The sequence below is a fragment of the Podarcis melisellensis genome (genome assembly GCF_964234715.1).
Source record: "Podarcis melisellensis genome assembly, chromosome: 6".
Taxonomy (NCBI): Eukaryota; Metazoa; Chordata; class Lepidosauria; order Squamata; family Lacertidae; genus Podarcis; species Podarcis melisellensis.
In genome coordinates, this window is record NC_138538.1 from 80234381 (window position 1) to 80250651 (window position 16271).

General features: G+C 39.4%; 1 protein-coding gene across 5 annotated transcripts in view; it reads right to left on the reverse strand.

The window, feature by feature from the left end:
* The window catches only part of NEK7 (NIMA related kinase 7), an 86256-nt gene that overhangs the window by 15089 nt on the left and 54896 nt on the right, over positions 1–16271 (reverse strand). For all 5 annotated transcript variants that reach the window (XM_081914949.1, XM_081914946.1, XM_081914947.1 and 2 more), the window contains 3 exons: positions 10071–10179; positions 8101–8208; positions 4278–4372 (listed from right to left, as the gene is read on the reverse strand). In XM_081914949.1, the coding sequence (XP_081771075.1) occupies positions 4278–4372; positions 8101–8208; positions 10071–10179 (312 nt within the window). The remainder of the gene's footprint in view (positions 1–4277; positions 4373–8100; positions 8209–10070; positions 10180–16271) is intronic.

The window sequence follows — 16271 nt, forward strand, 5'->3', positions numbered from 1 at the left end:
CCCTTTTGCTTTTTTATGCATATACTACTCTCTTTGTTACCATTTGGGCTTTTTTGAATTTGCCATTTCACTATCTGCTTAATTCTTTAAAATGTAATTTCTAAATTTAAGGGAAGAAAGCAATTTTCTATTCAAAACCGGTTTCAGCAAGATGCAATTTGGTGCAGAATTGCAGCACCTGTCCTCTGTGCATACCAAACCCCAAACACATATGCTGAAAGCACATACGCAAGTTGATACATGCATCGACACTTGATTTAATATGAATGCAAATCCTCACATGCATGCTATGTTGCAGGCATAATTCTGGTTTCGTGTACACTTAAGAAATTTAACATTATCTTTTGGCAAGGAACCTTTAAAGTAAGAACTTTAAAATATCATTAGGGCACCTAATGTTTATTTGAAGGCAGCCCGACTTTACAAAGGCAAACAAATACTGTGGTGGGATTGCTAACTTTACAGGGATTTTTTTTTATTTTAAAAAAAATGTTCGTACTGCCTTCCAAACGCTTTAAATCTCTGAACCGCAGCAGTGTGAGCACTGCTTGGATTGCAATGCTGCCCCAAAGTCAGTCACCCTTTTCTACATGTGCTAATAAGTTTGATTTTGGAAGGACAATGTGTACATTCCCCAGACAGGCAGAGTGTGTGTGAAACACGCTAGTCCATGCTGTGCTACTCAGTGAGCTTCAGCAGGGACAGGACAAGCTGAAAATGGCTCTCATCTGTCTTGTGGTCTTCCAGATAGAACATTTAACTCCTTCGCAACCAAAAGAAAGCTGCAAAATTTTAGCCGCGGCATTATTGATAAAGGAGACTTTGGGAAGGAATCTTCCAAAATGGACATGAAGGCAAGGATTTTACAGCAAGGATCTCAAAACCCATTACAGCTGTGTGTGCACTAATTGGGTACCATAAATATTGCATTCTCTTTTTAAAACCCCTAAGAGCAAAGGGATTAAGGCTCTCAAGAAAAGCGGTTTGCAAACTGTACCGGCCCCATAATATTAAATCTTGAAAGAAGGTAATTCATGCAGCGTTTTTTGCCCCCTTTGTGCGCAAAAAAAAAAAAAAAGCCAGGAATTCCAACAACAGAACCTGCACGAAATGCAGAAAATTCAAAATAAATGCAGAGATCCTGTGTGTTGGTACGCTAGGTGTTCATTAAAAAGTACTCTTGTTTGAATGCTGCAGAGTGTTAAAAGAGGGGGGGGGGAGAAAGAAAGAAAAGCTGAATGTCCCCTAAGGAGTTAAAACAGGAATACTATATTTTCATGCATCTCCTGCTTTGACAGATGAAAAATGTCAACTGTCCTGTTTTTATTTTCAAGCTTTTGCACTATTCATCTGGTTCATTAGTGCATCTCGCTGCTGCCCCTGACAGCTGCTCGCCCTCTCCTCCCAGCAGCTGAATTTTTCAGGCTAATTTGATCCTCCACACTGAGACGATCGCTAGAATGATTGACTTGCTCCCTGACCTCCAGGGTCTGACTTTCCTGATTAGTATTCTGGGGGTGTCTGAGGGACGAAAGCCCACTGTCTGTCTTCAGGGCTGGTGGCAACGTGCGCTCTCTCTCCCTCTCCCACTCTTTTTTTGGGGGGGGAGCTGTAAGCCACCAACCTACGACCCTGTAAGGATGCAATTGCTGCACTGAACAATAAAGGAAATGTGTAAAACCTACTTTTCCATGTAAAGGTCCATGTAGCAAAAGCATGGCATCTTGATTTTAATTAGTAAAGTCTACTTTGTTGCATATCAATTAAAACCGCAGTGAATAGAGTGTGTTTTGGGGTGGTTATTTAATTATTATTATTATTTTGATATCTCAGGCATATTTGAAAGTATAATTTTCCTGTTGTAAAATGAACCTTGGAAGAAAAAATCTTCATAATAAGGAAAGTCAGTAATTGTTATTAAACTGTAAATGATCCGCCATACAGCGGCCAGATACAGAAAATAAACCAAACATTAGGTTTAGCTGAAAATCCAATCAACTGCCACAAATTAACTAGTGAAATATAGTCACTTGGACCTTTATGGAGATTTCACGAACAGCTTCCCTATCTTTAATCTGAAGATAAACATGAACAAATGCCCCAAACATGGAAGTAATTAAAACATTTTAAAGGGCATTTTATGTTAGACGGGTTAAAAAAAAAATCAATTTCAAAGAATTGTTGAACTGAAATACTCATACTTTATCAGTCCCATTGATGGTAATAGACGTAAACTGGCTAAAATTAAACTGCTCTCGATTAACTGTTTTGTGGGTTAGCCATTCTTATTACAAATAATTATTACAAATAGGATCCTTATTACAAATAATTGGAAGCACTGGATTATTCCATTCAACGAGATCAACAGCTGAATGAATTTCAAGTGAGTAAAATCTGTTGATAGCCAAATAAAATTGGACTGTGGATTAATTTTTAAGAGAAGAAGGAACAGATCTTATAATCATGGATCTTAACATTTGCACCTGCTCATATACCAGCACAACATTTGTAACTACTTTCCTACGTAGCAAGGATCCTCTTGCTAAATCAGTAAATATGAGGAGTGATTTCACTAAAACCTGAAGCTTATTATCAACCTATTGCCATCCTTCATAACATGACCTCACTAATTATATCCTAACTATCTGCAGTAATACAAAACAAAACAATCAACACACTGCAATGATAAATGAAAAAAGCAATGAAAGTACTGTCAATGCAAAATGCAGTTGTTAATTTCATTAAAGGTCACAATTTTATAACAGGAAGCATAAGAGAAAACAGGGGTTCAAAAAATCCCTATCCTGATCCACATAAATGTCTAAAGGAATTCTTCCATGAGGCTTTTATTTGATTAGAATACATTACTTTGATAAATATTTTAAAATCTACATTAAATTCCTTTCTACACAGCCAAAAAAGACTTTTGAATTCCAATCCAAATCATACAGCTTTCCACTTCACAAACTGAGGCACATTCTGGATCAGAAATTAAAATCAAAAATATGTGAGTGCACAATATGTTTTCTTAACATTTTTTCTACTAAAAGAAACACACCAGAGTAAGCTGCCAGTAAGTTGCACAGAGGATGCCATTTCTTTGAGCATCCACTAGGTTCTCTATGGGTGCTGCTGAATCAGTATTAAGTGGTTCCCCACGAAGAGCAGGGGCCTAATACTGTTTGTTTGTTTTTTAATGTGAAAACACCCAAGCCCCAGTATGAAAAATTCAAATCTCAAAAGGTACTTGAGGTAGCCATTGTTTATATGGTTAGAAGAGGCACTGAGCTGGTTACAAAGAAAACAATAATGTTTGCCATGGATATAAAGAGACAATTCACAAAATCCCAATTCTGCATTAGCAGGTGTTTATCCTGATGGATAGCTTTAGTGAGTTCTGCTGAATCATGGAGGCAGGTGGTTTGTTACTTCACCTGGATGCTTTTGAGCTGGGAGGGCCTCTCTGGAGAGCATTTGGGTAGAAGTTGTAAAGCACAGTGGGAGAACCTTAGGAGCAGCTGTGCATGTCCTGAAGGATTTGGTTCAACTTGGTTATCTTGTTGATTCCTGTATAATTAGTATTAAGCCACAGGACAGGTTGGCACCGTAATTATCATGTGCATGAGTGAATGATTGAATGAATACCTGCTCATAGTGTTATTTTCCTGCTTCTCTTACCAGATATATCAATTAATCTGACAGTAATTTTGTGGCTTTAATAACTGCAAACATTTTGACAGCTCCTTATGTAACTCTTAAAAGGTACAGTTCCCCATTGCACCCACCAATCTTAACCAGAAATAATCCGCAACTTTTGAGAATGCAATATTTTAAAGGTTCAGTTTTTAGCAGAGTTTTCTTACACCGATTTAAAAAGGTAGGCTGGTATAAGCAGTGTTAGTTCTACTACAACCTTAGTGTGTTCACTGGATATGGCGGACAGGTTTCTGTTCACAGCTAGCTATGCTATGGAATGTGTGCAAGTCTTAGAATGCAGTGCCAAGAATAGATCATTTCTAATTCAGGGGGTGAACCATTCTGAGCTGAAATTTATGGCAAAATTCTGCAACAGATTCATTTAGGATTGAGGAATGTATGTAAATTTTATCAGGCTCAGCAGTGAAAGGTTAAGTTTCTACACTTTCGCTTAATGCTACTTTATCACCAAGTGGTTAATAGACGTAAAAATGGATAGCGGAATCTTAAGGCAGATACAGAAAGACTTTTGAAAACATCACTCACCAATAAGTAAGGTGTACTAGTTTAAAAAGTATTACCTCATACAAGAGACATCCTAGAGACCAAATGTCTGATTTGAAGTTGTACCCATTTTCATGGATTCTCTCTGGAGACATGTAATAAGGTGTTCCCACTGCAACCAATATAGAAATATAATTTTAAAAAATGAAAACTTAAAACTTCATCACAATGCTATCAAGCAATATACATTCCAATATTTTGGTTGAAAAAATTATAATTGCAACATACAATACAGAGGAATATTGTAAATGAGTTTAATCTCATTTCAGGGAACCTTAGCCCTATTTTATAGAGTCGACTTCTATGATAAACTGTTTTGAAAAATGAAGATAAAACTTGCAGAATTATCAGGAAGTGATTTAGCAATTCAGACCTCTATATAAATCAATATTAATGTTATGAATTTCAAATCTCTTGTAATATTTTTCAGTATCCCATCCCTGCTGGAACAACAGAAGTATTTTTCAATTCATCTGCTTTCTATCATTCAAGTATGGGGCATTTCAATAATAATAATAATAATAATAATAATAATAATGGCTGAAATCAAACACATTTACAAGGGAGTATGCCCCACTGAACACAGTGGATCCTACTTCTGAGTAAACACACATAGGATTGCACTATAAGAGTAACTGAAGTATTGACAGGAACGGTAAGGGGGAGAATAATAACTGGATTTTCCAGGGGAAAGTGGCAGGACAAAGGCAAATTGCCTTGGATATGTGCCTAGAAAGCACGGGACAATCAGAAAACCACTTTCTAGGCACAGGACATGCAGAAGTGTGGATGAGCCTTAAGACGAGACTAGAACAGCAAAGCTCAAAAGCGGATTATAAATTCAAAGGTTTCATAGGTTATGGATAAATGTTCTAAAACGCCAAGAATAACTAACTAACTCTCTCTCTCTCTCTCTCTCTCTCTCTCTCTCTCTCTCTGTGTGTGTGTGTGTGTGTGTGTGTGTGTTAATGAACAAACAAGATGAATTTTAACAGGGAGAAATGTAAAGTATTGCACTTGGGCAAAAAAAATGAGAGGCACAAATACATGATGGGTGACACCTGGCTTGAGAGCAGTACATGTGAAAAGGATCTAAGAGTCTTGGTTGACCACAAACTTGGCATGAGCCAACAGTGTGACGCGGCAGCTAAAAAAGCCAATGCAATTCTGGGCTGCATCAATAGGAGTATAGCATCTAGATCAAGGGAAGTAATAGTGCCACTGTATTCTGCTTTGGTCAGACCTCACCTGGAGTACTGTGTCCAGTTCTGGGCACCACAGTTCAAGAAGGACACTGATAAACTGGAACGTGTTCAGAGGAGGGCAACCAAAATGGTCAAAGGCCTGGAAACGATGCCTTATGAGGAACGGCTAAGGGAGCTGGGCATGTTTAGCCTGGAGAAGAGGAGGTTAAGGGGTGATATGATAGCCATGTTCAAATATATAAAAGGATGTCACATAGAGGAGGGAGAAAGGTTGTTTTCTGCTGCTCCAGAGAAGCGGACACGGAGCAATGGATCCAAACTACAAGAAAGATTCCACCTAAACATTAGGAAGAACTTCCTGACAGTAAGAGCTGTTCGACAGTGGGATTTGCTGCCAAGGAGTCTCCTTCTTTGGAGGTCTTTAAGCAGAGGAGTCTCCTTCTTTGGAGGTCTTTAAGCAGAGGCTTGACAACCATATGTCAGGAGTGTTCTGATGGTGTTTCCTGCTTGACAGGGGCTTGGACTCGATGGCCCTTGTGGTCTCCTCCACCTCTATGAGTCTATGATTCTAGGCCCCTTAAAAGTTTGTTTACATACTTCCTAAAAATGTATGAATAGTACCATTCTCTGCATGCCCTCTCAAAAGTAAGTCTCATTAAGTTCAATGGGGCTTACTCCCCAGTAAACATATGTAGGACTGTATGCTAAAACAATATTGGCACGTAGGGCTAGTTTACATTTCAGGGCATGGGTACAGATCTCCTTTTAAGCCACCCTGCATTTCCACATGGCAAGCCGCTCATATGTGGAAACTCCTCACTTGTGTTCCAGGGCTGCTTGTCCCAAAAAGCTAAAAGCATCTAGCAGGGAAAAAAAACCCAGCTTTATCTGTTTGCTGATCCAAACACTTCACAAAGTGGCAAGAGCTGCCACGCGCAGCAGTGTAAAAAGACTGTAATGTGTAGACAGGCCCCTGGGCCATTTTATGGGCTTTCATATTCCAGGAGGTTCTGATGCTGTGTCAAAAAGAAACTGAGAAATTTAAATGACACTGCAATTTAGCATGATAAAACTGCAGCATTCTTAAAATTAACTTTTTTGATAGTGATTTGAGCTGGAAAAGACTACCCAACACTGATCTGCTGATAAAGTCACAGTTGTTGCTGTGTTTATGATACAACCTTCAATGACACGATTTGCTTCACAATAACAATACTAATAGCAGATCTGGCTTGTAACAGGCTACATATCTGCTGCTTACAGGGTGAGGAATCGGTGGAGAAAGAATTTGCAGACTCTACAGGGGGCAGCTGCAAGCACTAAGGCTTGGAGGTTTGTAGTTTACCAAAAGCAAAAGTTCCTTTAACCAGTAGTTCTCAGAAACCTGCTGTTACATTAGGGGGTTGAGATGAGTGTGAAAGATTGATGACAGGGGGAAAGAAGAACAAATGCTTGAATTCTGCAGAGTTTAGCCTATTCTAACACTTTAACTATAATACAAACTGAAGCATTTAAATAAGAACCTTCTGAGTTCACACAATAAATGGGGTGGGAGCGGGAAAGAGCTGATAAGTCCTACTGAGGCAAGTTTAACAAAAAAGACAACTTAGGTTTTTTCAAATGTGCTTTCTGTCACTCTTCTTTGAATACCAGAGGGTGTGGGAAGGCCATATACCAAACCTGGGTGATGCCAGGTAAAAGTAAAAGCAAACCTTTCTCCACCCACTGCATAATTAACCATGGAGTTCGTTGCCACAGGAATGGATCTTGTGAAGGCTACTAGCATAAATTCCCTTTAAAAGGGTACCCTTTAAAGGCAAGTTATGTTAGCTCTTCAAAACATCCAATGGGGAAAGGTCTATCAATAGTTGTTAGCTACAATAACTAGAAATGAAATATTTGCATCTGGAGGAGAATATGCTTCTGATTACCAAGTATGGGCAATTAAGTAGTGGGGAGAGTTTTCACTATTTAGCTCTGCTTGTGAGCTTTTTCAAGAGGGTTTGCTGTACTAGTCTGAATGCCCGTTCTTATTATCTTTTTCTGCTGGACTTTTGCAATGCACCAATGCCAATTAGAGGTAAATTGTAAAATGTATCCGACATAAAACTCTCTGCTCTATGATCAAGAGGAATCCACCGCAGGTCTGTCACCCCGAGAAGTCCACCACTCTAAAGGGAAGGAAAAGAGGGAACGCTGTACGGAAAGGAAGTAGGGTAACCTGCAAGGAAGCAGCGGCAGCCTAAGGTTCTTACTTGCATTTCCAAATTTAGATTGCTACTATGCAATCTAAAATAAAATAGGAGATTCCCTCTTGGGGCCCACCCAAGTCCTCAATGCAAAAGTTGTGGGGTGCTGTGGCCGGGGTTGTTATGAGCCACCTCTTCCATATGGGAACTGTTTACACAATGGCTGCAAGAAACCTGAAAAACCACCACATCATCATCAACTACTATGATTCCATGGGAATGCCTCACTTGACTGACAGGGTCCAGGATTTCAGTCCCTGAAATGAGTGTCATCCTCTGCAGGGCCACTTCCTTTTGCTGACCCTTCCAGTAATTAATGTGGGGCGGGGAGGGCCATTTACTGGTGTGAACATACATCATTTTACAATCAAGGAAATCTCTCTGACCTAAAGAATGAGCAGCCGTGGTTTTAGAGCTGAAAAACCTTCCCAATCCAAGATCACCGAGTTTTACTACTCCTGTAGCTGTAATGAATACATTTGCTGGCTTGATATCTGTAGAAAGAAAAATATTTCAACAGGTGACAGTAGAATATCCATGACTTGCGTGTGAGTACTCATCTAATTTTGCTTAAAGTTAAACATATATGTATTGCTTTAACATATTTAAAAATACCAATTATGCATACTCAATTCCCATAGGCTAAATTTCATTTTTTATTGTTAACTATTTTTATTATTTCATAATAATTTATTAAATTTCTATACCATCATTTATCCAAGGCTCACAGGCAGCTTACAACATAAAAACACAAAAAATACATAATGTCGTAACATTACCCCACCTCCACAGTTTAAAAGCCATAGATGGTTTAATCATCCATTTAAAAGAGCAGCATCAACCTCAACATACTTGAGATCAAAATGTAAATGTTTTAAAGGTAAGTTTTAAACAGGAGCTTTAAATTTAAGCCTCACTGATTTCAAGAGGAAGTAACATAGAAAAACCTGCTCTTAGGACTCAGGAACAGTCATGCAAAATTTGGTTACATTATCTTAAGAGGTGTCAAAATGTACAGGAACCAATTTCTCACAACTAGCCATGATCCTCTGATTTCCTTGAATGCAATGAGATTTCAATGAGCACTAATGATCATAGTGCTGCAAGTCAGTCTCTCAAATGCTCTCCCATGTCTCTGAAGGTTGATACAAAGAGAAAAGTACCGTATTTTTTGCTCTATAATACTCACCTTTTCCCTCCTAAAAAGTAAGGGGAAATGTGTGTGCGTCTTATGGAGCGAATGCAGGCTGTGCAGCTATCCCAGAAGCCAGAACAGCAAGAGGGATTTTTTTCTTGTTTTCCTCCTCCAAAAACTAGGTGCGTCTTGTGGTCTGGTGCATCTTATAGAGCGAAAAATACGGTAGTTTCCCAGTTGTTTTTTAACAGGAAAATAGTCATACCTCCCCCTTGGGAGTTTTGTGGTAGGCCAGTCTCCTATACTTAAAGGGAAGTTGTGTATGTGTTTTTAGCTCCCCCAGGTTAACAACATCTTTTAAGCACATCTTATGAAAAGTATATGGGTGCTAGGCTATGTTATTCATACTCAGAGTAGAACCACTGAAATCAACAGGAGCTGCATTTACTGATTTCAGTTGTGTATACTCCGGATATAACTAGATATGGACATCGTCCTGTGTATCTAAGAAGTCTGACAAACCTAGAGACTGTTGTCCTGGAACCAGAGAGCAGAAGGAAAGCACACTCTGTTTTTGCCACCTCCCAGGGCACCAAGTAGCCCTGACCAGTTGCACTTCCTGCCTCCCAGTCTGCTCCCTACTGCTCCCATCCATCCGCCAGACAAGGAAGCAGCTGCAGAGAGCAGCCTACCCCTTCCCTGCCAGGAAAACACTCTGCTCCCTACTGCCAATTACCCTCCAACCGCAGAGCCAAAGGGAAGCGCACACTGACCCTATCCATCAGCCAGAGGGATAAGGGCTGCTAGTGTGTGTGTGTGTATTTGGTTTTTATTATTATTACCTGAATTATTTTGAGAGGCGCATAATCCAAAGATGCAGAATAAGTCTTCAAAAATAAATGAATAAATGATTTTTAAGAATCTACAGCATATGCATAGCATGCATATGAATTGCAAGTTGTTCATTTTAACCCATAATATAGTCCTCACTCCAATGTACCAGCACAAATATGTTTTAATGTGTTCTCGCTAAAGGAGGGACCCAAGATTATTACTGAGCAATATTTATCAAGTTACCTGTCCCGAAGAGGAAAAACAATTTGAAAAAGCCATTGCAGTAATATGCACACTCACACAAAATCATATATACACTGGATATATATTTTTCTTTCAACCTCTACACTGGAATGACATTAGCTTGATTAAATGCAATTAAGTTACCTCGATGCATGACGCGCCGTGAATGCATGTGCTCCAAGGCACTGCAGAGCTGAACAAAGTACTTCCAAACTGTCCTTTCAGGAATCAGTCTCTTCTGCTTCTTGAAATGCTTAAAAAAATAAGAGCAATAAAATTAACTACTGCCAAAGCAGATTTGTGAGTAGGCCAACGTTGCAAAGCAATAATTTGTTGAAAAATTATTAAAAGGATAGGATTTTAAACAAAATATTGCTACCCACCAAAGGGTCATGTTTAACCGATGAAACAAAAAGCCCCACTGGATACACCCCCAAACACTTAATATAAGTAGATACGAATAATCCCAGCTTGTACCCTAAGGAAAGTTTGGTAGGTCAGGGTCTGATTGAGAACCCCCTCGAATTTGAATTTAACCTATAGCTTCAGGGCTGGAAGGTAGAGCTTTTGATGATAATGGCTGCCCCCTATCCCTTTTAGAATACGATTTTGCATTAGACCAGTTTTGGCAGCACAGTAAACCATGGTTTATCATGACTGGAATAAGCTGCAGAGAGCCACTGTACGCTCCACTTCCAGCATGGCATTGAAGGAGACCCTGAGGCATACTGAAGTCCATGCCTACCATGGTGCCTGAACCAGCTCATTGGAACACATTTCAGACTACAATGCTATACCACAGAAACTTTGTTCTCGTGTTTGTACTATTAAACTCATCCCCAAACTGCTTCCCGATGAATTTATTACAGTATTTTCTATGATTTGTTTAAAACTTTCTCTTCCTCCAAGGAGCATGCAGGGTTTCTAGGTCTGTCTAGAAACAGTTATTTGACCAAATAAAATGGCAGGGGTGTGTGTGTGTGTGATTTATTTCAGTAACTGTAATGCCAGGACTGCAAAACAACTGCATGTTTTTCTTTTATTGTTGGCTGAGGATACTATTACACTGCCAGCTCTAAAGACCTGCAAGCGTGGCAGGTGTAAGGCGGCTGTCAGAGCTATGTTCAAGCTGAGAAGAAAACTGCCACCCATAAGTCTGCCACTGATCTATCCTATTTATATGATATCTTCCTCTTCCTTGACAGGACAAGGTTAAGTGGGATAAAGAAAATGGCTTTAAAAGAAAATTAACAGCTGTGTGCTAACTGAGTCAACCAATATATGAAACAAATGTAATGCAAACGACAATGGCAACATATGTCCTTTAGGTAACAAAACCTTGTTGTCAAGGTACTGAGGCTGCACCCCCAACTCCGCTGCCCCCAAATCAGTTAAATATGCACTCACTGAATAGCAGAATCTGCAGAGTATGGCACTCTGAGCCTAAACACATTTACCTGGCTGTAGTACTGATTTATTTGGAACCGTGAACAAATTGAAACATTAAAAAAAAAACAGCACAAGGTACTGATATTTTAGACTGTAACATTTTAGCATTAGGAGGTTATATTTTCAAATGCTTCCTTGTGTAAAAAATACATATGTTGCAAAACACAAGAGGTGTAGTATTAGGATAGCACTGACGCTCTAGCCTTTTACCTGCAGTCTTAACCTTTTATCACCACATTCATTCTGACGCATTAATCTCAATTCTAGATAAGGTTTCATGCAAAGGCGAAGAAGCCCTATATTCATCATTTATTTAAAATCCAGAAATCACAAATTCATTCAGAAATGTGTTGCTGTTCAGAGGCTACTAGCGCAGTTCCTTCAATTTGCTGGCCCCATTTTATTATTTATTACGTTACATGCCACTTTTATGCCAAAATGGCTTCTAAGGAAGTTTACAGCTATAAAATCAATAGCATCAATCCATAATTAAAACACAGCACAACATTAAAACATCCGTAATTGACACATACAATTAAACAAACAATTAAAGACATGGCAATCAAAACTGGTTTTTTTCCTGAAAGTTAAAATAATAAAATCAGAAGTTCAGTTCAGGGGAGGGCTTGCCTAAACAGGTGTGCCTTCAGGAGCTAGCAGAATTCCAACACTGAGAAGCCTCTCATATTTCACCAGCACTGACCCTAACAGTGGGGAAAGCTGCTTCCGTGTTATCACAAACCAATACTCATCAGGCCATGCTGAAACTGATTAGCTGATCATAGTCCCTTTCCTGGGCAAGTGAAGAAGGAGGTATTTCAGGTAATGTGATCCAGGGTTATTTAGGGCTTTGTATGTAAGTAGACTCTTGAGAGTCCCATGGACTGCAAGGAGATCAAACCTCTCCATTCTGAAGGAAATCAGCCCTGAGTGCTCACTGGAAGGACAGATCGTGAAGCTGAGGCTCCAATACTTTGGCCACCTCATGAGAAGAGAAGACTCCCTGGAAAAGACCCTGATGTTGGGAAAGATGGAGGGCACAAGGAGAAGGGGACGACAGAGGATGAGATGGTTGGATAGTGTTCTCGAAGCTACCAGCATGAGTTTCACTAAACTGTGGGAGGCAGTGGAAGACAGGAGTGCCTGGCGTGCTCTGGTCCATGGGGTCACGAAGAGTCGGACACGACTAAACGACTAAACAACTAAACAACAACAAATGCAGAACTTTAAAACTGGCTCGTTGACCAAGGGGCTGCCAGTGCAAATCCCTCAGCACTGGTGCAATATGTGCCGGATTAAGAGAAGTATTCATCACCACCAAGCCCAGTATTCTGCACCAGAGAATAGAGAAGCAAGAGGAGCCCCATATGGTACAGTGGCCAAGCTATCCCTGTCCCAGAAAGTTTGGAGCCGTCTAAGCTACCTGGGTCTCCATGGACAAAGATAGTACTCCTATACCGTATACCTCTTCTTTCAGAGGGAGTGCAACCCTGTCTAGAACAATTCTGGGGCCTGGGAACCACTTACTCACTGTGTCTCTGTCTGTTAATACATAATCAGCTCCATCTAATAAACCATGGTTTGTTAGACTAAGAAGAAGTATTGTGCTTGTGTACTCCCTCCTACTGAGATTAAACCCCAATTTCCCAGGTCAGTTGTACTGGAAATTGTAGTTTAGTCAGTACCAGACATTTTGCATTGTGGTGAATGAGAGAAGAAAGGATGAAATGAAAAAGATGGAGTATGTGGGCACAAAACTTTAAGTTTAATAAAACTGTTATTAGTTTGAGAATGTTACATGTACACCAGTCTTATCTGTGTTGCCCTTCACAATTATACCATGTAGTGAGAAAGGTAATTCAACTATTTGAATTTTTAAAGGTAGAAAAGAATGGCTTTCCCACACATGCAGTCCATTGCAGAAGAAGAACTTGAAGCCGGATCTGCCAGATCTAAGCCTCTCAAATGAACCAAACAAGGATTGTAATTCCCTCCCTCTCCTCTCATGTGTCAATTTCTTCTTGCTCAGTTCCTTCTTAACCAGTTAACCTGAAACAGGCTTTCCCCTTATTCCAGATTTGAAACCAGAAATTGAAGCTTGTTGGAAAACCTGGTCAATTTATGACTGGATCTGGTTAAGTCTTAATTGTAGATAATTTACCAATAGAGGGTGGTTGCATTCAACACCATTATTATTATTATTATTATTATTATTATTATTATTATTATTTACCACCCTTCATCCGAATATCACGGGGTGGTTCACAACATAAAAGTACTACTACTACTACTAATAATAATGATAATAACGGTGATGATATTTTTCGCAGGGCTTGAGTGGGTGATGGCTAGCTCCTGGAATGAATGGGGTCGGTGCTAAATTGTTTGGCTTGCTTTACAACCCCTAAGGACCTGGTGGGAGGGGGGTGGAGAAGGAGAAGGAGAAGAAGAAGAAGAAGAGCAAAGGAAGGAGGCTTCCCTTCCCCCAGGATAGAGTTGCCCGTAACATTAAACACAGGGCACGATTTCAGCGGGAGAGAGAAACCAAGGCAGTAGTTTCTGTGCATGCACGGGCGCCGAAACCCGGAAGTAACCCATTCCGATACTTCCAGGTTCGGCGTGGTACGCAACCTGAAGCGTCTCTAACCCGAGGTATGACTGTATGCTGAGACACACACAATTTTAATTTCCTCAAAATATTTTCAAAAACTGAAATGATGCGATGTTTGAACACAAGCTCTTTAAATGCCGCTTTCCTCAGACCTGGACTGAATCCAAAACAAACTCTGTATCTATTCTCCCCATAGCTGGGATTTGCATATCAGAGGACTGTTTGATGTCAACAAGATAGATAGATAGATACCGGGTTTCTTTTCATTTAGAAACAAATACACAACTTCAAGTATATGCATAGAAAACACATTTTATTGTTTTTAAAATGAACCCTGAAAAGACTTTTAACAATGTATTTTTAGACAAACTTCTAACAAAAACGCATTGTACAATGCCAGCTGTTCCTATATATTCTACACCTTACTTGTCCCAAAATGTTCTCAAAAGTGTTATGTGCACTAATGAAATCAAATTTTCCAAGATTTGGTGTGGTGTGGTATGCTAACACTGGGGTTTAATTTTTTCTGCCCCAATGCAAAATCAAGTGGAGAAATGTATCTGTTCCAGAGCTTACCTGGAGGCTTGGACCTTCCAAAGACCAGGTATCTCAAGGTACATGATGAAGACACTTGACTGGAAGAAGGCAGGTGTTTCAGTCCTATCCAGGACCTTTTGAATGCATAGCTCTAGTATTGGAAGACACAAGATTTGCCCACCTTGGAAGAATGGCAGATGCAAGTGATGGACTATATGGAGTTGGCAGAAATGACTGGCAGAATCCGAGACCTGGGAGAAGAATCAGTGGAAGAGGACTGGAAGAAGTTTAAAGACTATCTGCAGAAACACTGCAAAGTTTATGAATGTTAAAATAATGTTGGATTTGGAAATAATAAGTGACATAGCTTAAAAAGTATGCAAAATGTAATAGAAAAGGAGGAAAGATTAACGTGATATTATGTCGAAAGTAAATAATATTATAAAGGTGATTAAGTACGAGGAGAAAAGATTGGTGACATAATAGAATGAACTTAATAATTAGAAATGAGATCTGAAAGAGGGTAAGGCTTTGCTGTATCTGATTGGGTAAAGAGGAACACAAAAAAGGGAGGCGTGAGGAAGTCAAGAAAGGAAGTTAATTAAGTATGATCGAAAAAGTTGGAGTTTTTATGTTTTTGTACTTGGTTGGGTGGAATTTTTCTTTACTGTATTTTATATTTTTGTGTTTTGATCTGTTCTATGTGTTACTTTTGATTATGCTTAATTTCTTTTTACACTTTTTCTATTTCTGTGGTGATTATGTACTTTTATTTTTTGTAAAAACCTAATAAATATTTTTTTTAAAAAAAAAATGAATGCATAGCTCTAGTGCTGAGTGGCCCTTCTGCTATGGCATAGAATTATATGGTATACAGTCGTACCTCAGAAGTCGAATGGAATCTGTTCTGGAAGTCCGTTCATCTTCCAAAATATCCGTTCGACTTCTGAAACGAATTCTCGCTGTTCTGTCTTCTGGCTTAGCCACACAGCCTGCATTCGCTCCATAATATGCGCACATATTTCCCCTTACTTTTAAGGAGGGGAAACGTGCATCTTATAGAGCAAAAAATATGGTAGTTAGCTATCTATCTTGATATATCCCTAGCGTTGCTGCAAAATACAATATCCCATGAGTAGACCAACCATGTATTTGGAATTTACTTGCCTCTCATGAAACCTACAAGGACATATAAGGAAAGTTACAGGGAGGGATTAAAGAGTCTTGAGAGTCTAATAAAAGCTAAAAGAACAAGGCAAGCTTGCCTCCCACAGAAAAAAAATACTTAAGTAAGGTTATGATGATTTCCAAAACATTTAAATAAATTTTTATGGAAAAAGAAAACAACAAAGAGTTTGGGGGTATCCTAAAGGCAGCAGGAGAAGGGGACGACAGAGAATGAGATGATTGGACGGTGTTCTCGAAGCTACAAACATGAGCCTGATCAAACTGTGGGAGGCAGTGGAAGACAGGAGTTCCTTGCGTGCTCTGGTCCATGGGATCACAAAGAGTCGGACACGACTAAACAACAACAAAGGCAGCAGTTTAGTATGCGCCTTTGTAGGCTAGAACCTTCATCAGATTATAAAAGAGGGGTTCAAAGGCTAGCAAACAAATGGAATAGTTACATTTAAGTCTTGTAGCAGAACTAAAAGATAAAAATGCAAGAGACTGCAGTTTGTGTCCCAACCACATTTAAGAGGACAGAGTAATGCAGAGCATGGATGCATTCATGATCCAGATCAGAT